Source organism: Ictalurus punctatus, chromosome 21 (assembly GCF_001660625.3).
Source record: "Ictalurus punctatus breed USDA103 chromosome 21, Coco_2.0, whole genome shotgun sequence".
Lineage (NCBI taxonomy): Eukaryota > Metazoa > Chordata > Actinopteri > Siluriformes > Ictaluridae > Ictalurus > Ictalurus punctatus.
The window spans coordinates 14196556-14220658 of record NC_030436.2 but is presented as its reverse complement, the minus strand read 5'-3'; the positions used below and the strand labels follow the sequence as shown (position 1 = coordinate 14220658).

Genomic DNA, 24103 nt, shown 5'->3' with positions numbered 1-24103 from the left:
TTGCAGTTAATATTTATTTTATTCATCTTTTTAAAAAAAAAAAACTAATACAAGTTCATTTGGTTATTTTATGGACACAATTCTCATCATTCAGTCCTTTTACACTTATTTTCATATTCATGCTGCAAATGGGTACAAAGACACCACAGTAGGGAAATGACACCATTGTCATTTTGTTCTCTTTTGGAAACTTTCAACTTGCAAACCGGCAATGACGTCAAGAGTAAAAAAAAAAAGTACACACGAGAGAAGTTTAAAAAAAGAAAAAAAAGAAGGAACAGAAACATCATAGAAGGTACAGAATTTGGTAAGGAGGCAATGTGTAGAGCCAAGGTGATTTAATCAAGCGCTCCACTAAAGGTAAAGGACTGGAGTTTTCTCAACAGACAGGACCATGCGCCAAAAACGAGAAGGAAATTAGGGAAATATAGACATTGAAGCTAACAGTCAGAAGCACTGAAGTGAAAGATGCTACATCTTGACTTTACAGTGATCGTTCTAGATCTTGCCAGAGCCTGTGATGAGTAATTAAGAGGTAGATTAACATAGGCTGCATGTTATGCCTCCATAATTTCCCCATACACTTTAACAGATTTTATCCAGAAGCATTTGTTATTGAAAGAAATCGATTGGTGAATTAACAAAATAATTCTCTTCGAATAATGGGTTGCATGTTGTCATTGGTTACATTTTTCTAAAAAGGAAACCATATGGTGTAGAAATAGAAGTGGTACGAATGAAGAACTTTTTAGGGTGCTGTGAGAGAACCATTACAGGGCCATTAAGCTGTTCACCTGCTTGGTTTGCATCCTGTCTTAATTCAGCTGACCGCCAATTTAAATAAAAGAATCTAGAAAATGAATGAACATACCATGTGCTTGTAGCAGCTTACATTTCCTGTGTGTAATCATGCATACCTAGATGAGGTGAAAACCTGACAAATAGGTGATTTGACTCTACAAATCACAAATACAGAACTCTATGGCAGTGAGTTTTTTTTGTTTGTTTTTTTACAACACCTATGGTTACACTCATTGGTCCTAAGGACACAGATGCATGTTACAGGCACGGCATGCAAGTGAGGGGCCCCATAAGGTCAGCACCATTCAGTTCCTAAAAAAAAAATTAATTGTGTTTGCCTCATTACAACGAGTGTTTAAGCATTCAGTGTCAGTTCACAGCCAGCAAGTGTGATAAGTCATGGCAGTGTCAACGAACAGCTGTGCTTCTGTAAAATCAGGTGTTCACGGTTATCAAAAGCCCTTCCTTAAAAGTAAAAAACATTTGCATGTCTACGTGCTCTGTGGTGCAGTCAAAAGCATGAGTGTATGAAGAGGACGATTTAAGTGTTGTCATGGAAGAGAGTAGAACAAAAACAGAAGAAAAACAGGTCACAGTGTAGAGCAGTGTCAGAAGACACAACAGCAGGCTTCCAAGCTGAATCAGTGAGGAATAACCAGCTTCTGAGATTTAAAAAGAAGGGAAAGCTTATGGCTCTATGACACAGAGCTCCCTGATTAGTTTGTCCTTAATCTAAATCCAGCAAGAAATGGTTAAAATGATAACATGGCCAGAAACATCGATCCCTATTTAAGTCACAACCGCTGCTCGAAAAGCGCAAACTTCCTGAATGCATACGTACAGGCCCTGCTTGTCATCTTGCTTATTTCTTTCAAGTACAACCTGACTGACAGCTTTCAAAAACCAAACCCTGGTGCACTATGCTGCTCCTGACACAAACTAAGTTCCTTATTATCTCACTGTAGGGCAATCTTTTGCAACCGCTTCTTGGAAGATAAGAAAAGAAGGAAATTAAAGTCTCCCTGCTACAGACAGACTAGAGCCTGGTTCATTCTGGCAATGCACCATGTTTTGACCTATTGGAGCACATGAGACAGAACTTCTATGTGACGTAGCAAAATTACGACCTTCTAGTGTTATTGCAATAATTGATCAATTAAAATAATGACATATATCATTTGTTTGCTAAATCAGAGAACTGCTGGGGCCTCTGGCAAGCCAGTGAGGCTCTCTGCTGTAGATACATCTCACAAGTCTTAAATTAGATTAGATTTGGAGATCATTCAAAACACCCAGCATGTTTCTAAGCCCTTAACAGCATAGATTTAAAAGGCAGCCCTTAGAAAAAACAGTTTGTCTTAGCAGAGATAGTGTAAAAACCCTTAGGGGTACAGAATAATATTTTCACCCACTTGTGCACTTGAGAAGCATTCAATTCCTAACAAAAGTGTAAAATCATAACTAAATTAGTACATTTCCAAGTGCCCTTTCAAAGGCCGTTTGAAGAAAATAAACACTATTTTCAAATGCCATATAAAAATGTATCTTTTTTGTGCTTCATTGTTTTTAAAAACTGAAGTCAAAACACTGAGTATTGCCACTCATTATTTTAAAAAGCAAACAAAAACAAATTAAATCCACCACTAAAAACTTTGCTACAATGTTGTCTTTATCCCTAAACAGGTGATCAGCTCTATGAAACAAGCTTTGGTAGCACTGTACGCAATGGTATATTCCCATCAGTGTCCCCAATCATTTTGGTCCTCAGTTTGTTGTTGGTTGGGCCCATTACAGGGGGAACCTTAGGGACGATGCTGGGGAAGGAAGTGCTATGCTCGCTAATCCGCTTGGGTACCAAGGTCTTCTCTCCGCCAGGCACAGGCTTGGGTAGCCTCCTGTAGAGCCAGGGGTGTCGCAAAGCCATAACTGGCGTCATGCGAGTGGTGGGATCCCAGTCCAGACACTTCTTCAGAAAGTCAATGAAGGTGGGGTCATCACAGCCCTTGAGTGCCGTCACCCACTCCTTGCTACCTGGGGGACCCCGCATCTTGCCTCGCCGTGAACGACTCCCGTTAAGCACCAAGGTGCCGTTGCTGAGTGTGGTGACCGTGCAGTAACGTGGGTGGCCTTTGGAGTTAATGAAGTTCTTGGCACGTTTGGCCTGCTCCAAAAGCTTCTGAGGGGGCATGCCCAATAGCTCCATCATGCAGGCCAATTGGTCACCCTCATCTTCACCAGGAAAGAGAGGGTACCCTGTCAGGAGCTCGGCAAGAATGCAGCCAAAGCTCCACATGTCTATGGGCATGCCATAGCGTGAGCCTAGGATGACCTCAGGTGCTCTGTAAAATCTGGACTGAATATAGGTATAGACACGCTGGTGGTCAAAGCAGCTAGAGCCAAAGTCAATGACCTTGATACCACTCCGACCCTGCTGCTTGAGAAGAATGTTCTCTGGTTTTAGATCGCAGTGGATGATCTTATGGCGGTGCAAAGATTCCAGACACTGCAAGATGGAGTGAGCAAACTTGCGTACCAAAGGCAGACTGAAACCCTGGAATTTATTGCGCTTGATGAGTTCATAGAGATTCATGCTAAGCAGCTCGAAGGTCATGCAGATATGATTACGGAAGGTAAAGTTCTCTTGCATGTGGACTACGTTCATGCTGCCAGTCTTGTCCTGCTTTTTCAGGTGTTCCAGGATTCGAATCTCCTCTGCTGCTTGCCGGTGGAACCGTTTCTCGTTGCGCACCATCTTTAGAGCGAGATGCTGGTGTAACTTATGGTCATAGACCTTCGCCACTTGACCGAAACTGCCTTTACCGATCACTTTTAGGAACTCGTAACGATAGGCAACATGGTCGTGTGGCACATGGATATAACCTCCCTGGTCATCATCATATCCAGAGTTGTTAGAGCCTCCTGCAACTGCTTGTCTCTTCTTGGCATTTGGTCCCACAAAGTAGATCTCAGGATAACCGAGGATCTCCTGCTGTTCTAGTGCACTCAGCTGTTGCCTGTACTGCTTCACTGCCTGGTCTGGGACAAGGGGACCCCCCAGCTTGGTTGGCTTCGCTGAGCTTTCAGAGGACTTGGCTGAACTGTTGCTATCCACACTCCGCTCTTTGGAGAGAACAGACTGGGGCTTGGCAGGAGTTTGGCTGGTACCGTTGTGCTGGCTTATGCCATTGGGCTTGCGGTTGTACGAATCCTCATACAGGTACTTCATCTTCATCTGACCTCCTCGGACTCCAAGGTGATCCTTCACCGTTGGCTTGTTCACAGCCTTCAGAAAAACAAGAAGAGTGTTATACAAAACAAAAAGCAAGCTGAGGAAAGTAAAGATGATTTAAAAGAACAAAAGTTCTTGAATCAACTGAAACTGGACAGAAAAAGAATCCTGAAAGATACTGAAAGAAGCCCTCCCAATAACATGTCTTCCCCACAAAGTTTTACTACTTGAGTGAAGACTCGTGCAGCAAAATGTAGCCCAGGTAATTAAATAGTTAAATAGATTTGGGATTTCAATGCATGCCATTAGAAAAAATACTTAATACACTGCAGCTGCATATGGTAATAATGCGGCATTCAGAATGTTTAATGCACCTTGCAACTTTCAGGTCCAATTTCTATTCAAGGTAAAATAAAACTTAAATGCACCATTACATAGAGAAAAGCATTCAAGAAAGCCACACAAAAGACTTGCACACAAGAGGGGAAACTGTCGTGTACATAAACCAGGGAAAAAAAATCTTCCAAGTGAATGCCAAACATGGCTGCTGAGAGGGGGTTGGAATCAGTCCTGAGGAAAAGAGGGACTAAAATAGCTTTGTATGCATTGAGAGCTGACAGATGGATATCACAGAGACCAGACAAATAAATCAGGTGTCCACTCTGAGACAGTGATCACAGCTAGCTAGCTATTATTATTATTATTATTATTTTGGTTTGACCAGGAAAACTCATAACTAAACATAAACTGAAAAAACCCCTGAAGTGGTGAGCACTGAGATACTGGCACTGATGTTAGTATGACAACAGCACATGTTCTAATCCCACGTGCCAGAAAAGCTTACACAGAGCACATGGTCCAATTCACAATTGTTTATTGAGCATCTGAGGGACAGCATTTACTGATCAACTCATTCGCTGTGGGTTTGCCAACTGTCAAGGCATTGGGCCAGCTAAAATGTACAGTTTTACACAGCAATGGGCTTATTATACTTAAATAGTTAATTATTAATTAATCGGTTATTATATAAGTGCATAGATTACTGGACTCTTACTCTCACTATCAAGATATATATTATCATGTAACCGTGGAGGTCTAACAAAAGTGGCTTAAACACTTCTTGAATCTGATTGGTCAGAACATGGTGATTCATTTTCTATAACAGCAGCTTCTACAGTAGTGCTGTTAGAAATGATTAAATGATTTATATACATGCACTTGTTTTAATGTTAATGTTTCTATAGCAACAGCTCGTTCGCAGGGATTTGTATGGCAGATGCGCCACATAATCTAAGCCTTATAAAAAAAAATTATATTTTTTTAAATGTTAGTTTTTTTTAAATCGACAAAGAAAAACATACATGATTGGTGATGTGGTAAAATATGCTTTACGAAAAGTCTAACGAAACATCTAAGGAAAGTCTCTTCTGCATCAGCACTTTGTAACAGTCAGTACATTTTCCACCACAGGAAAGACTTCAAGACATGACAAGTTCAACTTCAAGAGAGAGGAAAAAATTGAGGCTGGTGAAGGAATGACTGTTTATATATAATCGCTACAACATAAGTTACAACAGGAACTCTTGTCTCGTGGACGTTCCACAACAATAAATGTAACTATAAACGGATAAAAAGCACAATTAATAATGAAAAAATTATTTCGACAATAATTAATAAAATATAAATGTGCAATCGTTGACATATCACTGTGGTATAAGAAGAATACACTTCAGGATATGCTGTAATAGGAAAATAATCCACTTTGGTGTGATAATAGCATCAAACCACTGCAGCATGGATTATTTTTCTATAACATCACATCCTGAAGTCTTTTATTCCTTACTTACTTAACTCAGCCTAGCTTACTTGCCCAACTGAAACTGTACATCCTTGTTCTTAAGTAAATGTGCTTACTTACTTACAGACGTCAATTTCTTACATCCTTACCTCAGAATCTGTCACAGCTTCCTGCTCGAGTGGACAAAAGAGGAAACTGAACAGCCACGCCCCTGCTAGGTGGATGACCAAAAGGACGTGCGTGGTACTGTGTCTAATCACTGCAAAAGAGGAAGTGCGCACTTACTGTGTGTTTGTGCAATGGGGGCAGGGTACCGGGGCTCTGTCCGTTTAAGTCTGCTTCTTCATTCACGATGTGGTCCGTGCGCATGTAAGAGTCATACAGACCGTCTCCATGTCGAGCTTTGGAGCATACACACAAACACACAATGACATTAGGTTACAACACAAACAATTCAGTACAAACATGTGCTTTGCTGCTACATCAAACAAATCAATTGCAGTGTAACTGATGTAGGGCACAATAGTGGCAAGTAGAAAAAAACCCCTTGGGAGCAATGTAACCAAGTTGCAGGTGCTCTGAAAACAGGCTTCCCTCACAACCTAGTCAACATCCGTCTCTTGGGAACAGAATGTTGCATTCGACAACCTAGTAGGACTCATTGGGAGTTCAGCAGACTCGAAAACCTGGTCCCATTACGCTACGTAAATCCCATTAAAGGCCTAAACCGGCCTGTTTAGGAAGCAGAGTGGATAACATGAACTGCATATGCTCCTAGACCAGGTGTGACAAACTTAAGTCTTGGAAGGCGACAAGGATTTGTTTTCCTTCTTCATTCAAGTCCATGAAGTGCTTGGGCAACGGCTGTTGATGATCTGTATGGTCATATGTGCTCTGACCCTCCAGGACTCACCTATGACATCTCTGTCCTAGAAAGGTATAAGGATGAAATTAAAGTGTATTCAGGGTGTGAGCATGTCAAAGGGTTTGACTGACTTCCATGGCATGCAATAGTGTCCGAGATACATCACACTTCCTGACGCTTCGAAACAAACGTTGTTTAGCAAACCGGCAAAAGAAGAGGCCTCAAGTCTAAACAAAATTTGTATCATGTTCAGTATCCCAGCCTGCAAACCGCCGCTCCTTGGATTGGTAGCTGTATATTAAAACTGCCCGTGACACCGCTTGGAACATCACAGTTAGTGCAGCCAGTTGTACATGTCTGAGATGTTGTTAGATAAACTGAAATGAAACAATTCCCCCTGAAACACCCCCCCCCCCTTTTTAAATATATAAGTGAACAGTTTTCATGGCATCTGTCTGTATATAGTTCATGGGAGCTGTGATATGTTTGAGACAACAGCACAATTTCAGCGTGGGTGGGGGATGAGCGCAGACATACACACGAGAACTTGTTTTAAAAGGGGAATAACATGCAGGAAACTGGATCAACACGTCCACACAAACAACGCACAAACTACTGCAGTCGTACCCACAGTTTACTCGCAGGGACAGATGGGGCAGATATGTTCGAATGAGTATTTGACTGGCTGTGAAATTATATATATATATATATATATATATATATATATATATATATATATATATATATATTCTATCTACAGCACAGGCGACTGGTGAAAAAACTCTAAACCAACAACGTTGATTTCATGTGGACTTTAAAAACAAAAGTCAGCACACAATCTTTCCATTTGCTAAACATCATGCACAGCGCTTTATTATGACAATCTCTCAGTGGATTACTCTAAGATAAAAAGAAAAAAAATTTAAACAGAGAGAGAAATAAACCTGTGCAAGTATGAAGGATATTATTAAAAAACACAAGCTGGATCGGAGCTTGTTAATAAGTATCTCATTTAGCTTCCTGGTGGCCCTAAAAGAAAGCAGGGTGTAATATAACAGTGGTGATAACACTCTAGATGCGCTGACATGCACCATTAGAGCAAAACATTAGCTCATTAGATATTGTTTATTGTTATGATGATGGGAACGGAGGAGTCACGTGACCGAGAGAGAGAGAGGAAATACACTCCAAAGACTTTTTGCTCAGTCTAACAGCCATAGAGAAGTCGTTTCGGTTTGGCTGCAAGGTTGAAACTGGTCCAAGATTAAACTAACACGACAAGGGATTACATTTCGCTTCGTAATACATGAGGAATAAATGTCCAATTACCTGCTGTGACCGGGCCATCTGGTTTTCTGCTCAGTATCATCATGCTTGTGGAGAATTATTGCGCACAACATGAAATGTTTCTCTCTCTTCTCTCTTTTTTGTTTTTGCAAGACTTCTTCTTAAAAAAAATAATAATAAAATAAAATAAAATAAAGTGTTCACAATACAAACAAATATGAACGTCACTACAGCTTCAGGTCATGTCTAGAAATCCTGTCCTGGCGAATCTTCAAGTAGAACCCAGCACAATGCAATGCACAACTAAGCCATGGTCATGTACAGTGTCTTTTCCTCCCCTCGAGTGTCAGGAGTATTTACAGGCCAGATCCTTTCAGCTAAGCCAGTGTAGTTAGTGCTGGCTCCAAGCCAATGAGCTGTGGGAAATGCTACACCTAACTTAGCAAGCTTTATACAAGAATAATAATAATAAAAACAGTCGAATAAACTTCTGTAAATGCCGTGCTTTTCCTTTCCTCTAGAGGCAGAAAACTCCCAGGATCAAAAAGAAAACGCGTTTCGGTCAGCTTGCAGCAGAACAAAAACACACATCCACATGAGCGCCGCTCCCTGAAAGAGTTGGAGTCCAAATCCAACAGAGACGTCCAGCCTGTTCTCTCTTCAGCCCTTTCACAGCACGGATACTTCCGTCGTCCGAAAGCACCATCCCAACCGCAGGAAATGGTCGAAAGTGGGAAAATGGTCGACTACTAGCTAGACACTTCGTACTTTTCAACAGACGCTAGCTTCATGCTAGCGCTCGAGCGTATCGCTAAAATATTCGGTTCTCTTTCAGAGGAACCGCTTGTCTGTCTGTCTTTTTTTTAGGCCAGCGAGCTGAACTCACGACATTGTCAACACCTTTTTCTCCAGAAATGTCTGTTCCGTCTTCGAAAACTTGTCTCTCCGGAAGACGGAACCTCTCAGCGTGTGTACGCGCTCCACTTGACTCGGAGTTCACACAGATGTGGTTTCTTAGCTTGTTGCTACGCACATCTTCTGCTTAGAAACGCGTCATCAACAGACAAAGTAAAGGGGAAGTCCCGGGGGCGGGGAATTAACGAAAGGGGCGTGGTCTTCACGCCTCCACGTCGGCTGGAGTTCGTTTGAAAGTTGCACTCCCTGATTGGTCAAAACCGCGACCACACTTCCTTGCAAAAACAACGTCGTCTTTAAATACACTGTATGGCCAAATGTATGTGAACACGTGACCATCACGACCGCGTGAGCCTTTTGAGCATGCCATTCCAGGGTTAGTCTTTCTTTGCTGGAATTCTGTAAAAAATTATTCTCCACTCTTTTGAGAAGGTTTCCTACTGGATTCTGTAGTGAGGCTGTGGGGATTTTTGTCCATTCAGCCACAAGAACTTTAGGGAGGTCAGGCACTGTTGACAAGGTCTGGGGTTCAGTCAATGTCTTGTTTCGGTTCATCCCAGAAGTGTTCAGTGGGGTTGAGGTCAGGGCTCTGTGCAGGCCACTGAACTTCTTCCACTCCAACCTTGGCAAACATGTCTTCATGGAGCTCGCTCTGTGCACAGGGGCATTGTCATGCTTGAGCAGGTTTGGACTTGTTTCTGAGGAACATACGTGACAAATGTGACGTGACAAAATAAAGAACGACTCGGATCGGGAAGTGAGGTGAACTAACAGACTGCATAGTCTGAAGACCCAGCTAAGCTATTAATGAATCATTTCTGTTTCTCATAATTTGGCCTTGGCTGCATTGGCCCATAGTTTATTTTTTATTCCAAATACGATCAACGTTTGCGTAAGTACTAGATGTGTTGGGGAATTTAACATGTAACATTTTAATTCTGCTGAAATAAATGAAATGACTCAAAAAAAAGATTCGTTCATTTTGCTGAACGAGATTCAAAGATCCGAGTCAGTAAAATGATCCGAACTTCCCATCACTAATATCTTCCAAGCTACCTGTACAAGTAAAAAATAATTTATAAAATCGACTATTCCCCCTTAAATCTCTCTTTCTTATTTCATTCTTCCCCATCCAACATTTGTCTTACCCCCCGCCCCCTGCCATGACATACATACTACTTTAAACCCCACTCCCCAGATGCCAAACACACCTACAATTTATCACCGACCATTATCCATAACAGAAAAGTAGATACATAAACCAATTCATATACATACAAGAATAATTATCACAATCAAAATTAATCCTACTATATTCCTTTAATAATCCTAATTGCATAATTGGCTTCGACAGGTCTTTTAGGTGAACTTTAGGTGAGAACAGAATATTGAGTGTGTGTTTGATTCAGAGTTACAGTATGTTAATAAGGCAGATTACAAGAGGGATCTGGCTGCACTGTTGCTTGTTGAAGATATAGGCCTACTGTAAGTAATCAAAGTATTAGAGAAGGCAAGTAGTTTTCAGGATAACTGCAAATGAATTTCCTTAAGGAAGCACAGACACAGCAGGCACAATAACACTGATGCAGTGATGCTTACTGTGTTTATCAGTGAACATTTTAGTGCCTTGTTGATTTGATGATTATGTACATATTTACTATAAAATGCAATACAGTGTATTGTTATGTTGTTAATTAGAACATAGAGTAAGATGTCATTGTACAATACCAATCGTAGTTTGGCAAAGAAGGCCAGTCACTGGTCATAATACCTTTGTCCACGTTAGAAAGAGTCGATTCTTATCAGTTACAAGATACAAGTTAATCTAGCATCCAAGCTTTTTTTTTTTTTTTTTTTTTTTTTTTTTTTTTTTTATTTCATTTTTTTTTTTTTTTTTTTTAGCAAAGTCTAATCTGGCCTTTCTGTTCTTGAGTGTCACCAGTGGTTTACATCTTGAGGTAAACCATCTGCATTTACATTGATGAAGGCATCTCTTGATTGTAGACTTTAACAAAGATACACCTACCTCCTCCAGAGTGTTCTTGACTTGGCTAGATGTTGTGAAGGGGTTTTCTTCAACAAGGAAAGAATTCTGTGATCATCCACTTGTTGTCTTTCGTGGCCTTCCAAACCTTTTGGTGTTGCTGAGCTCACCAATGTACCAAATTGTTGATTTGGCCACTCTTAAAGTTTCTGCTATCTCTCTGATGGGTCTGTTTTGTTTTTTTCAGCCTAATGATGGCCTCCTTCACTTGCATCAACAAGTCTTTGGACTGCATATTTAGAGTTCCCATGAACAGCTACCAAATACAAATTCAACACTTGGAATCAACTCCAGACCTTTTATCTCCTTAATTTGTCATGAAATAATGAGGAAACAGGTCACACCTGGCCATGAAATTGCTTATTAGTCAATTAAGGTTTTATTTACTCTATCATACTTTTAGTGGGTCAAAAGTTTACATACAGTTATTGGTTTCATTACCTATTTATTGCTTAACTCGAATCGGTCTCTTGCGGTAGCTCTCCACAAGCTTCTTACAATACTTCGCTGGAAATTTTGCCCATTTTTCCTGACAGAACTGGCATAACTCAGTCAGGTTTTCAGGTCTCCTTGTTCCTCTTTGCTCACTCCATGTATTTGAGGAATCCTCTAGACAGTGTAAAGAGACAGTCAAATTAGTGTATGTAAATTTTAACCCACTGAAATTCTGATATAGTGAATTAAAGCTAAAATAAATCAGTACATTAATAAATCGATTGTTTTAAAATTTACCTCTAATGTGAACAAAGTAAAACACCCTAATTGACTTGCCAAAAGAAATACATGGTAACATGAAATGTATGGAGTTATGAAAAACAGAGATTGAATATCTTTATCTTAAGCCTGGCTTCAACTGTATAACACACTTTAGCACATCTTTTTCACTATACAGTGCACTATTTAGGGAGTTTTGCAATATTGTAGCCAGGTCCAGAATATCCAGTATTCTCATGAAATCCCACAATGCAATGTACCAGACTACAAATCTTGTGGGAACCCTTAAAAATCTACACAGAGTCATGTAACAGAAATTTTCCAATTTAGTGAAGGTTTCCAAGTAGAACTTCTTTGGACAGATATAAAAAAGTCACCCAAAGAAACAAGGTAGGACACAGGGTGAGTTTTTAACTACCCTCTTAATTGCCTTTTCTTTTTTATTTTATAGATGTTTTGCCATGACTGGCTCAGTTAATCTGAACAATTATTCAACTGTTTCCAGTCCTGTGAAGGATTTGCCCAGTTCAGCTTCAGAACTAATGACAATAGTGATTTGGATTCCACGCATGACAGTGAAGCATATAACACAAGGATAGAGGACAAAGCATGATGTCCTGGGTCGTGTAAGCTGACATTCTCTAGCATATAAAATAAACGTGTCTTAGCAAGCATGGTTAGACTTTTAACCGCAGTGGAGTAAGAGGAGATGATGTGGTGTAGCATGTTGTGCTAAATAGGGCAAGCCTGCAACAGCATGCCCGTAGTAGATGCTATTCTCAGCAAGCTAAGGAAGAAGACGCTCATCTATATTTACAGCTGGGAAAACTTACTGACACCATTTTTAGGTTGACCCTTTGGCAGCTGACTCTGAACCCCTCCACCCCCAGAGGTTGATGGACACAGCAGTGCATGAGAGGTAAATGCTGTATTTAGACATGGGTGTTATGATGGACACTTACAACCGGTGGCTATTGAGGCTGCTTGAAATTTCAGTGTCCTTGACTACCTGTAGATTTTCTCCATGTTTGGGCATGTACTATGTGCTATGTAGAGCTCTACCAGGGCTGGGATTTAAGGGTGAATCAAACTCAAATTGGTGTAAATGACAGCAGTTACAATGACAGACTATACATCTTGTAGAATAGTTACGGATAAAGATGCACCAAAATGACTGTGTGAAAGTGTTTATGCATGCTGAATGTTCCTGGGATAGGATCTGGATCCAGCACATCACTGAGCAGTATAAAGCAGTTGCTAAAGATGAATGAATGAATGAATGAATGAATGAATGAAGATGCACCACCTTATGCATTTCAAAGATCTATAGTTGAAGGATTTAAGTAAGGTCATGTCTGTAAACAAGAAAGAGTACATCTCTACTAAGAGAACATATTGTGTTCTCATGTCTAAACGTCACCATTAAACTGTTTATTGTTAGGTAATTAACAAATACATTACAGTTTCAGCAAGATTTTGACATGTGTTTGTGAAGGAGGAGCTCCCTCTGCTGGTCCTATCTGGTACCTGCCTCAATGACCTACAATAGTGCTCCCAATCCATCCATCCATCCATTTTCCATACTGCTTATCCTGCACACGACCACAGGGTTGCGGGGAGCCTGGAGCCTATCCCAGCGAACTCTGGGCACAAGACAGGGGACACACTGGACAGGGTGTGCCAACCCATCGCAGGGCACAATCGCACACATATTCACACACCCATTCACACTATGTACAATTTGGAAATGCCAATCACCCTACAACGCATGTCTTTGGACTGCAGGAGGAAACCAAAGCTCCCAGAGGAAACCCTCGTTACACAGGGAGAGCATGCAAGCTTCACGTGCATAGGGCGGAAGCAGGAATCAACCCCCCAACCCCCGGAGGTGCTCTACATCAGTGTTCACTGTTTAATATAATGTGTTTCGTTTTCTGTAACAGCATATTTTAAATGATCCAGACCACCCACTTTATCAATATTTCAACCCCCTTCCTTCTGGCCACAGATACCAACTACCCATGTGCAGAAAGGCCAGCTATGGTAGGAGTTTTGTTCTTATGGCTATACGAGCATTAAACACATAGGTAATCAGCCATTGTAATGCCATCTTATGCTCTGGCATTTGTTGTATGATTTGTTGTATGTTTTCCTTTTATCCCCTTCTCCCCTCTATGCCTGTGATTGTTTATGATGGTTTATATGTATGGTGTTTGAGAAAAAAATTCCTCTTTGAGGACAAATGAAATTATCTATCTATCTATCTATCTATCTATCTATCTATCTATCTATCTATCTATCTATCTATCTATTTGTGTAGTAGCAAGTTACACAGGGACTTGGTGGACACGCCATGGATTTCATGCAAAACAGACGAAAAATTCACCAGTGTCAGTGCTTTTTAACAGCCAGAGATAAAGTCTTCAGGAGGAATAACACTGTTGTTTCTCAGTGACATAAGCTGCATTTTTGTGACTTATTCACGTCAAGAAAACAAAAGAGTAACTTGTTAATTGTATATGCTATTATATAAGTGATAGAACAGGGACTAACTTGCTTTGTGGATTTTCAAGTTATGAGAAACATCATGGGCATGATGTGACATGCTTTAAAGCAATTTATGCCCTGTTTTTATGCGCAAGATCTGGGTCATGTCAATTAACACCACCTGCATTCAAATTCGATTAGAATGACTCACAAGGGGTGCAACCGAAAAGTGTTTACCCAATTGCTGGGAGATTGCAAATTCAAATGCTGCAGCCATCCGTGGCCAGGAACCAGGGGAGCAGAATCGTATAATATCTTCCCTGTCAGTCATAATGACACTAGCCAATCGTGGGCATCTGAAGATCGTGTATGTAGAAGAGGGCAGATAGCATTTCTCAGATGTAGCATGAGTTGCAGTTCAGGAAGATGCAGTAGTTGGATTCACAGGGGAGAGCTGGTGACTAAATTGGGGAGAAAATGGGGGGAGGATTCTGATTTGATACTGATCCAGCGATACTAGTATCAGAATGGCGCAAGTACATTCTGTACTTTTTCCCATCCATGTTCCATAATTAAACATTCGGTATAATAAAACATCCGATATATATATAATTCTCTTTCAATGAACTTTCATTTTCGGAATCAATACAATTCATGAAAAGACTGACAGATAAAATGATGACCTTTTATTTCACTTTTCATTATCTTTACAGTTTCCGAGATGATACACAGTTCTGAATCCTCAAAAAGGATTTGCCAGATAGTCCACAACCCCAAATATATTGTAAAATAAGTTAAACAGACTTGCACATATGCACACAGTTGTTCATTCTTTCACTCTTACACATTTCTCCTCACTTTTGAGGCAAATAAACACGGAAAACAGAGCACATATATATATTTCCACACACACACACACACACACACACACACACACACACACACACGTTCAGGTAAGGCTACACACAGACAAAAGGCACTGCCTGCGGGAACACAAGAGCGAGTGGTACAGGCCGAAAGGAAGTATTCGGCCCGTCCTACCCAGTTTACTCATGGCTGTATGTTATACCTCCCATGCTCTAGGAGGCGCGCTTGTAAAATTAGCATCAGAGCCAGCAGGGCAGCACAGGGGCAAAAAAGTGGTGGAGACAAGGCTCTAAAATGAAGCCCTCAAATGACCTTTTTGGCCATCATTTCCAATCATTGTGTCGTTAGGCCATTATTTACAGTAATGGTGTTAAATGAATTCTAACAGTGATCATTTGAGTGCAGCTAATTCAACTCCGATGATTATACTGTAGAAAAAAGACTAACATTCTAACATAACACAACAAGTGTTAGTCTGGATTGTCCCTGGCTACTAATTTGCATTGCAGAGGTGGAACTGGCATAAAAAAATAAAATAAATAAAAAAAACAAAACCCCCAAAACCCCCATAGGCTGGAACTCAGTTGTTATTATCAGACTGTAAAGTTCACATCATTGACCTTCTCTCATTACTCATCACCTTTCTGTGCTTTCTAGTAGCACTGCTATGAGCTCCATGATGATATTCAGTGTCAGACAGAATGAAATCTCATTCACACTTAAAAGCACCACGAATCCCTTTGTTAAAATATTTTAGAATTCAAAGAAAAATACAAAGCAAATCATATATTCCGGCTCACCACTATATATTCCGGCTCACCACTTGGTCGTCTGTTCTTCCTTGTCCAAGTAACTCGTTTTTAATCAACAATGCACGAAATATGCTTTCTATTCAGATCATTAAAAAACATTAAGCTTATGTGTCCCTGTTAACTTTGGTGTAAAATCCATTATGGTGTTTCTCAGCTTATGAGAAGACAACCCACAGCCTTGCTTTGCCCACTTAGCTGAAACGATGATCAGATATGATTATCCAGGCTACAGTACGTTATATAATCTCATCTCCTACATATTAGATACCAGACACACTAAATTAGCAATATGCGACAGTTTGCGTCAAAGCTCTGAGTCATGGGTGTGTGTTGAGGCTGGGCGCTTCCATAAGCTTTCCTGTCACACCAGAACAGACGAAGCACATGAAACACACTTCCTTACAAAAGAGCCCACGCACTATACACTCTACATGTACGCTATAGTTGTTTCACATTTCCGTAGGGTTTGGTTTGAGACGTCTACGTTAGAACATGCTTATAATTTATAGTTGTCCAGTCTAATTTATAATGTTTATAGATTAGACGGAAAAAGCCTCCACGTCGTTCCAAGTGTATCTATGGATGTATATGGATGATAGACAATAATCAGTGCTGATTGGACGAGTTGAATATGCAGTGTTGGCTACTAAGTGACATGTTGTGGTTATTGATTTGAAAGGTGTGCGACTATCACAGCAGATGCTTTCAGCAAATGGCATATTGATTTGTACAGAAAGTCTGAATAGAGTACATTGTTCATAATGGTATTAGATAAGATATAAAATGATGCTGTAAAATGCAAGTGAGTGTGAATGAGTATTGATCCAGCCTTTTAAAATAGACTTATCCTAAGCTTTTACATTTATTTACTTACTTAAAGTTCACTTCCAGGACTCTTTATAGCCTTGATAGTTTCTATTTTTTATTTTTATTTTTTTTATATAGATTCTTCGTCTACTTAAAAAAAAAAAAATCCCTGATGGAGGACACGCTAGCAAAGATAAAGAAAAAGAAAGTCATGCTAAGTAACACTCGCAGTAGCAGTCATAGCAGCAGCATCATACAGAAATGTGGACAGACAGACAAAAATCCTTTTCAAACATCAACCACATGAGTCAGAAACACACTCCTGGATCTCCATGTGCGTGGCGTTTGCGTCTTGAGTGACGTGATTGTGTGATCTCCTTGTTCTTTATGTCCTGACACCCCCTCACACACCTTCTCTTTATTAGGCTCCAGAGGTCATGAGGGAGGTCTGGGGGTTTTGGGGAATCCTAAGTGGAGAGTTTTTAATGAGTCTGTCCATAGGCTCAGTGCACTAGCCAGGTTTGTTCTGTACTTCCTGCAGAGCCTCTAAGAGTTTCTGACGGTAGGCCACGTAGCGCTGCGTTACCTGCTTCACCCTCTCACTTTCCTCCTTCTCCAGGATGGCCAAGAAGTTGTGCAGCTCGGGCACGGAGAACGCATGCCACTAAACCACACAAAAAAGAGAAAGATACAGTTACTGAAGATTCTGAATAAATGTGTTTTTACAGTTGGATAACTGATATGTGAATTTTTTTACAGGGAAAAGGCTAATTAAAGGTTAAATAAATACTTTTAGATTGTAGAGGATGAATAAGCAAGGATATAGTGTATAATTATATTTTTGATATTATATTAATATATATGATGTATAACACATAAACAAAAGAAGAAGAAAAAATCAAAAACAACATGCTACTAATACCCCCATCCTTTAAGCCTAGGGCATACTGTATGTAGGTCCATATGATATATTGCAAAATCATTGTTTAAGCACACAAGCGTGTGTTATGGCAAAGCCAAAAGTAGCCCAACTGTAATTAATGTTTCCAATGGCATTTGGAAACTGGTGTCAAAAATATCCCAGATGCAACCACTGCCTGTCAGATTCCAAGCTCATCACTGTTATTCTACAGCAGTGTGTGGCCCAGATCACATGGTAAGTGTGGGTCACAACTGGGTATTATGGATTTGCCATCAGGTTAGCTTGGACTACATAATTTTGTCCAAGTTTTTATATTTGTTGAGTTGGACAATACTGGGGTCTATTATAGCAACCGCAAACATATTGTACAATCAAATTGTATAGTAAGCATCCACAATTTAGGGTATTTGTGGCATTCAAGATCTTGGACCAATACAGTCCAAATGCAACCAACTATTTTGCGATCCTTCATAAGTTCTGCTCTGAGATGCTATCTCATCAAGGGAAGGCTGTATCTGTGTATCTGGATCCCATTCTATGGCGGTATATGAAGCTGGCCACATGAAGGAGGTAAGTATAAATCCGAGCTGAGCCACCACTCATTTGATACCAGGCTTCTGTGACACCAATACTGCAAAAAGCATGATAAGAACTACTCAGTTGTGTAGCAATGCTGAATAACTGACCTCTACGTCTCCAGTCTCGTTTTCCTTCAGTACGAATGAGAGTTTCTCTAGATCAGGACCTGCCAACAGGCGAAGCAGCAGTGGGTGCTCAGAGTCTGGAAGCTTCTGGAAAAGATCTGGGATGCACAGGATGCAGAAAGATTAGTATGTTTTTTGGGAGCTCAAGGCGAGTGTATAAAGTGTGTTAAAGTCTAGATTTGACTAGATAGCTTTAGGTCATTAGGTCATACTGATGGAGACTTGCTCCCACAGTTATCTGCTTACCCTGTCCATGTCGGTGCATTTGCTTGTAGAGAGCAAACTTGAGTGGATTGTCCTGCACCATGTACTTCCGGAGCAGGCCCTCGATGACCTCTCTGACTGTGGTGGTGCTGCTGACATGGAGCTGCTTTACAGCTTCACTGGGCAGATAGAAGGATGTGCGTTTGTCTGAAATATCGTCCGCTGCCAAGCTGTTCTCCGAGTTCCCTGAGCTGTTCGCGTCCTTTGATATCAGTGTGACCGGCCGCCGCAGCTTCAGGTGGACCTTAATGAAGCCGTTGTATGTCCCGTCAGCAGCCTGAGTGAGAAAATAAACAGAGCGTATTAGTGACGAACGAGTTTTGCTTCACTGTAATGCAAAGTAAAAGTGTAATTGCTTCGAGCTTTGAAAAGTAGAAACTCAAAAAAAAAAATTTACTGGAAGTATGCAAAGAAAAGTAGACGAAAGCTTCATAAAAAAAAGAGTAGAAGTCTCATATCACACACTAATGTAGTGCCTCAATAATCTTTGTGCCTCTTTCACCATGGAACCAAGAAGAATTGGAAAACATTAGCCGAAGCTAACTAACAACAGAACAACAAAGCTGTCTGATGCTAATAATTCATCATATTCATTTATCGTGCTCGACCGATATATGATTATAGGGAAATGCAATGATGTAGTGTTTGAAAATGTATCGAGTACGAAGCAGAGATTGTTCTTTTGAAATGTACTGACAAAATAATCTACAGTATTAGGTGAAAGAAACACTCGAGTGAAGTAGAGACACTAAAAACAGACTTAAGTACATTAACAAACCCGTCCATCACAGCGCACAAGTGTTTACACTACTTAAAATTACATCTTGACTAGCTAATACCAAAGTTTTGTTAAAAGAACAAAGAATATACAGCGCTAAAAATGTTTTAATGTTATGTATGGGATTGCGTTGTTGACACGGAGGGAAAAAAAAGTCTGTACTCACTAATTTCATTCCATTTTCGGACACTTTAGAGTTGTACTCTTCTATCTTTGCCTTGACCTCCTCCTCGGTGAGGGACTGTTGGTTCTCCTCTTCTTTCTCTTTAGTGGTGTTCTGAAATGAAGGAAGATACACATTCTTCATTTAAATTTTTTCCCCACATTTTAGAGTAATAACAATAAAGTCATCAAAACTCTGGAGTAACACAAATGGAACTATGGGAATTACGTAGTGATATATATATATATATATATATATATATATATATATATATATATATATATATATATATATATATATAAATCCCAAATAAATCAAAATAATGAAATATTTTAGCATCTTCAAAGTAGACACCCTTTTTGGCTAGAATTTTCAGAAATGTATTCTTGGCATTTTCTCAACTGATTTCTTGAGGAATTCCCCAGAGATTAAAGGAGTAAACAGTATTAAAGGAGTTCACACCTACGCTGGACTCTTATCGTCTGCTTTTCGGAATATTTCACTCCGAGTCATCCGTTTAAAAAAAAAAAAAATTGTAAATAAACTATTAGTTTTCTAATGAAAGAAATGAATATGTTGGCACGATTATATTTTGTCTACAACACCGATGTCAAACATTTAATCATACACTGTCAGATCAAAAGGTTTTTAACATCATAGGAAACATTTCAGTCAAGTGTCTCCAAACTTTTGACCGTTAGTGTGCATCATGAAAATACTGTTATTATGGTTCTCTTTTTGAAACCATAGAGGACTTTTTTCTTTCAAAACTATAACCCTTGGCATTTTTTAGGTTAATGCTGAACACATCTATTAACCTGCTGTCTGTTTCAACAACTAACCAATTACCAAAATATAGCAGTGAAGTTAATGTAGTACTTGAGCTCTTATACCAAGTTACTGATGGTCAAAAGCCTTTTGGAGTGCCAGATTAACATCTGCATAATCATAACATCTGCCATCCCTAAAGGAAAAAAGAAAAAAAACTCTTGGATGGAATTGGCAACACTACAAATGCTTTCGGCCCAAGCACCACCTTGCGCTGTAATGACAGATTAGCCATTAAGTGTACGATGCTTTTATCAACTTCTGGAGACTCTTCCTACTTATGGTTTTAACATCGCTGCAATATGTGTGTGAGTAATGTTTGTGACGTTGATGGAAACTAAAAATGGTCTTTCCAAAGCACCTGTTATTATTTCCTCTCTGCACTACTAAAATAATCTCAATAAAATAGACAAAATGGCTGGCAGCTGCAGTTCCCAATAGGTGATCGGTTGTACTGTATATTTAACCACTTTAATACACACATGTACACCATTGTAAAGTTCTTGATGTTCCAAGAATTAAATAAAATTGAAATAACATTAAATAAAATGTAGTAACAATGAACTCAATCCAGTGTTTCAGTGTACCATTTACCAGAATTTTTTTCTTTTTTTCTACCATGTATATTAAAATGTATTGAGGATAAAATGGAAGTACATAATGGTATGGGCATCTGCATGAATGATGTAGTTTATTAGACCAGCAGCAGGGTTTATTTTATTATATTTGATTAATCTTAAAAAAAGGAGATCAGCTAAACATGTAAGTAGTACAGAATTCTGCTTTTAAATATTGACCTGGAATATAAGGGGCAATGTAGGTATGTATGTGTGTGTTTTTGTCCCCAGATGGATAGGAATATCTGCAGTAACGGCAAAAAAAAAAAAAAATCAGTTGTGACCTTCTGGGGATATTTGGCTTGTCCCCAAGGAAAGGAAAACAGTTTATTTTTTTTAACAAGAACTGTAGCTTAACTATTACTAATAAAAAAAAAAAAATTAAATTAAATAAATAAAAATTCCAAAACAGTTTCCTTCTGGTTACTGACATTAAGATAAGGGTTTGTAAATGGTTAAGGTTCTGTGCTAGTATATAAGATCATAAAGCAAGGACCATAACCATCAGTGTGTCGGTAGCAATGTCGTCCTCCAACATAGCGTCAACCTTTTACTTAAGAAGTCTCACTCATACCACCGTCATTCCCTTATCAATGGTTGCACTATGAAACATTCACCCTGTGATCTATCTCCGTCATTTCACTTGTTTGTCTCATCGATGTTCCTTCTATGACTCTATTCTTGACTTATTCGACTTGCTTGCTTAAAAGAAAGAAAACATCCACCTAAAAACATTATATAACACACACTTCCATGCTTCATTAAATGGGTCAGAAACAGGACATGACGACATAAGATGTTGTCTGTTTGGAAAAATTCCCCTTCATCAAAGAAATGATCACCTGTGGGTTTTAGTGGTGTGTGTAGATCATAGCTGCTACCAAATGAACCTTAGCAACAAAGATTGAAGCTGGGATATTTTTAGTTGCTTGCTACATCCTTTCTAATGCACGCAACATGTTTTTCTTTTTTTCTGAAAGATGGAAAAAAAAATGGGATCATTTATTCAATGACGATCCTCAGGGCACAGTTTTGCATTATGTCACTGAGCAGAGAGGACCACAATAGTGCCGGGCGCGCACACACACACACACACACCCACACACACACACACACACACACACACACACACACACACACACACACACACACACACACACACACACACACACACACACACACACAGTCTGTGGCATTATATGCTAGATGTGACTGATTGAGGCATGACAGGGAGAAAGAGAGACAGCAAAATACAGACAGAAGAGAAAGATTGAAATTTTGGTTCAGAAATGTGCATGTTGCCCCCCCTCAAGCAAATATGGCTTAATAAATGTTCTTGTAGGAAAATATGCCTAAATCACGTACTAACATATCTATATATGCTTACGCACCAGATTTCAGATTTGCTGACGCTTTTTTACATCTCTAGACTCTTAGATATCCTTTCGAGCTAATAGATATACAGGGTTTCCCTCGTGATATCCACACACTGGCCTTTTTTATCCAGCAGCAAGACTTCCATGGGACAAATAAATAAATAAAAATTTTGTCGCATTGCAGATAAATTCAACATTGAATAATTTCTTTTCCTCCATATATTTCTGTGTGAAGCAGAAAATTTTGATTATCTAAGGAATAAAACTGAGTGTGCTCTTACAGCAAAAGTGGACACTATGAAGACTCAAAGTGTTTTATTATTCTTATACCACAGCAATTTGCCAATGATTACAATATTTTCTTAATTAATATTTATTTATTAATACATACTTTGAAAAAAAATCACTTTAAAGTTACATTTAATGCTGTGGAACATCTGGAAAACTAGTTAGTTCCTGATATCGCTAATGTTTTTACAGCTGTAAACAGTTCCTCACCAGCCTCTCTTTTTTTCTGTTTATTGTAATAATATAGAAAAAAAGAGCTTGTCTTGTTAAAGAGATCCCACAAAGCAAAAAGTGTCTGAAAATTTAAACAGCTTCACTCTGACAGACAACGGAGACTCCTTGCAAAAATAGTTAAACATCTCCTGCAGAAAACCTCACCATATGGCATACATATAAATTTTTTAAAATCGGGACCTAGACATTTTGTTAGGATACATGGCATCATGGACTCTACCAAATATCAACAGATATTAAATGAAAATCTGACTGTTTCTGTCAGAAAGCTTAAAATGGGCCATGGTTGGATCTTCCAGCAGGACAATGATCCAAAACATCCATCAAAATCAACACAAAAATGGTTTACTGACCACAAAATCAAGGTCATGCCATGGCCATCCCAGTCCCCTGACTTCAAACCCATAGAAAACCTGTGGGGTGAACTGAAGAGGAGAGTCCACCAGCGTGGACCTGGAAATTTGATGGATCTGGAGAGATTCTGTATGGAGGAATGATCTCAGATCCCTTTCCATGTATTCTCCAACCTCATCAGGTATTATAGGAGAAGATTCAGAGCTGTTATCTTGGCAAAGGTAGCTAGCACAAAGTATTGACTAAAAGGGTGCCAGTAATTGTTGCACACCTATATTTAACAAAGATTTTTTTGTATAAACCTGTGTTTTGTTTGCAATTGCTTGATATCGAAAGGTTAAACAATAAAGATCATTTTTAACAAGCATTCTTTGCTCATATTTACCAAGGGTGCCAATATTAGTGGAGGGCACGGTATTAATATAAACCTTATAGTTAACCTGCTGTTAAAACAGAAAATTAATCAACTCCCTCTGAATAATCAGAAATGAGCATTTCTGCATTTGAGCACTGTAGTATACATCATAATATATATATATATACATATAAGTATATATGTATATATACATACATACATGCATATATATATATATATATATATATATATATATATATATATATATATATATATATATATATATAGTGCTTACTGTCTATAGGATGCTCCAACCAGTCAATGGGTGTTAATAGGTGTTAATATGTGGTAATACACTTATAAATTACTCTTATATTCAATATGTAAAATACATTTGTCAGGTTGAATGAGATCGTATTTCAGTTCACTGAGGTTCCATAGGTGCTGTTTGAATGTAATCTTATATATACAGTATATATACACACATAGACTCAGTGAAGCAGTGCGATACAATTTGTCCATCGTAATTTCAGGAGTAGCAGTGCCAGGAAGAGGGCAGAGGAAAATTTAATCGTTTCTCAAGCCACTCTAAGG

The 24103-nt window shown here is 39.2% G+C and overlaps 2 protein-coding genes across 5 annotated transcripts in view; both read right to left on the bottom strand.

The window, feature by feature from the left end:
- Nucleotides 1–9039, bottom strand: dyrk3 (dual specificity tyrosine phosphorylation regulated kinase 3). 2 transcript variants are annotated; one of them, XM_017450355.3, is made up of 4 exons: nt 8023–9039; nt 6742–6757; nt 6114–6229; nt 1–4084 (listed from the first exon to the last, which is right to left on the bottom strand). In XM_017450355.3, the coding sequence occupies exons 1-4, from the start codon at nt 8038–8040 to the stop codon at nt 2495–2497; spliced, it is 1740 nt and encodes a 579-aa protein (XP_017305844.1). In that variant the 5' UTR covers nt 8041–9039; the 3' UTR covers nt 1–2494. The 2 variants fall into 2 exon arrangements, with proteins under 2 accessions (XP_017305844.1, XP_017305843.1); XM_017450354.3 differs by lacking the exon at nt 6742–6757 and having other exon boundaries at nt 8023–9036.
- A 5765-nt stretch (nt 9040–14804) lies between these two features.
- Nucleotides 14805–24103, bottom strand: part of rassf5 (Ras association domain family member 5) — a 52734-nt gene continuing 43435 nt past the window's right edge. For all 3 annotated transcript variants that reach the window (XM_017450356.3, XM_017450357.3, XM_017450358.3), the window contains 4 exons: nt 19461–19571; nt 18499–18793; nt 18235–18350; nt 14805–17290 (listed from right to left, as the gene is read on the bottom strand). In XM_017450356.3, coding sequence (XP_017305845.1) covers nt 17138–17290; nt 18235–18350; nt 18499–18793; nt 19461–19571 — 675 coding nt within the window. In that variant the 3' untranslated portion in view covers nt 14805–17137. The remainder of the gene's footprint in view (nt 17291–18234; nt 18351–18498; nt 18794–19460; nt 19572–24103) is intronic.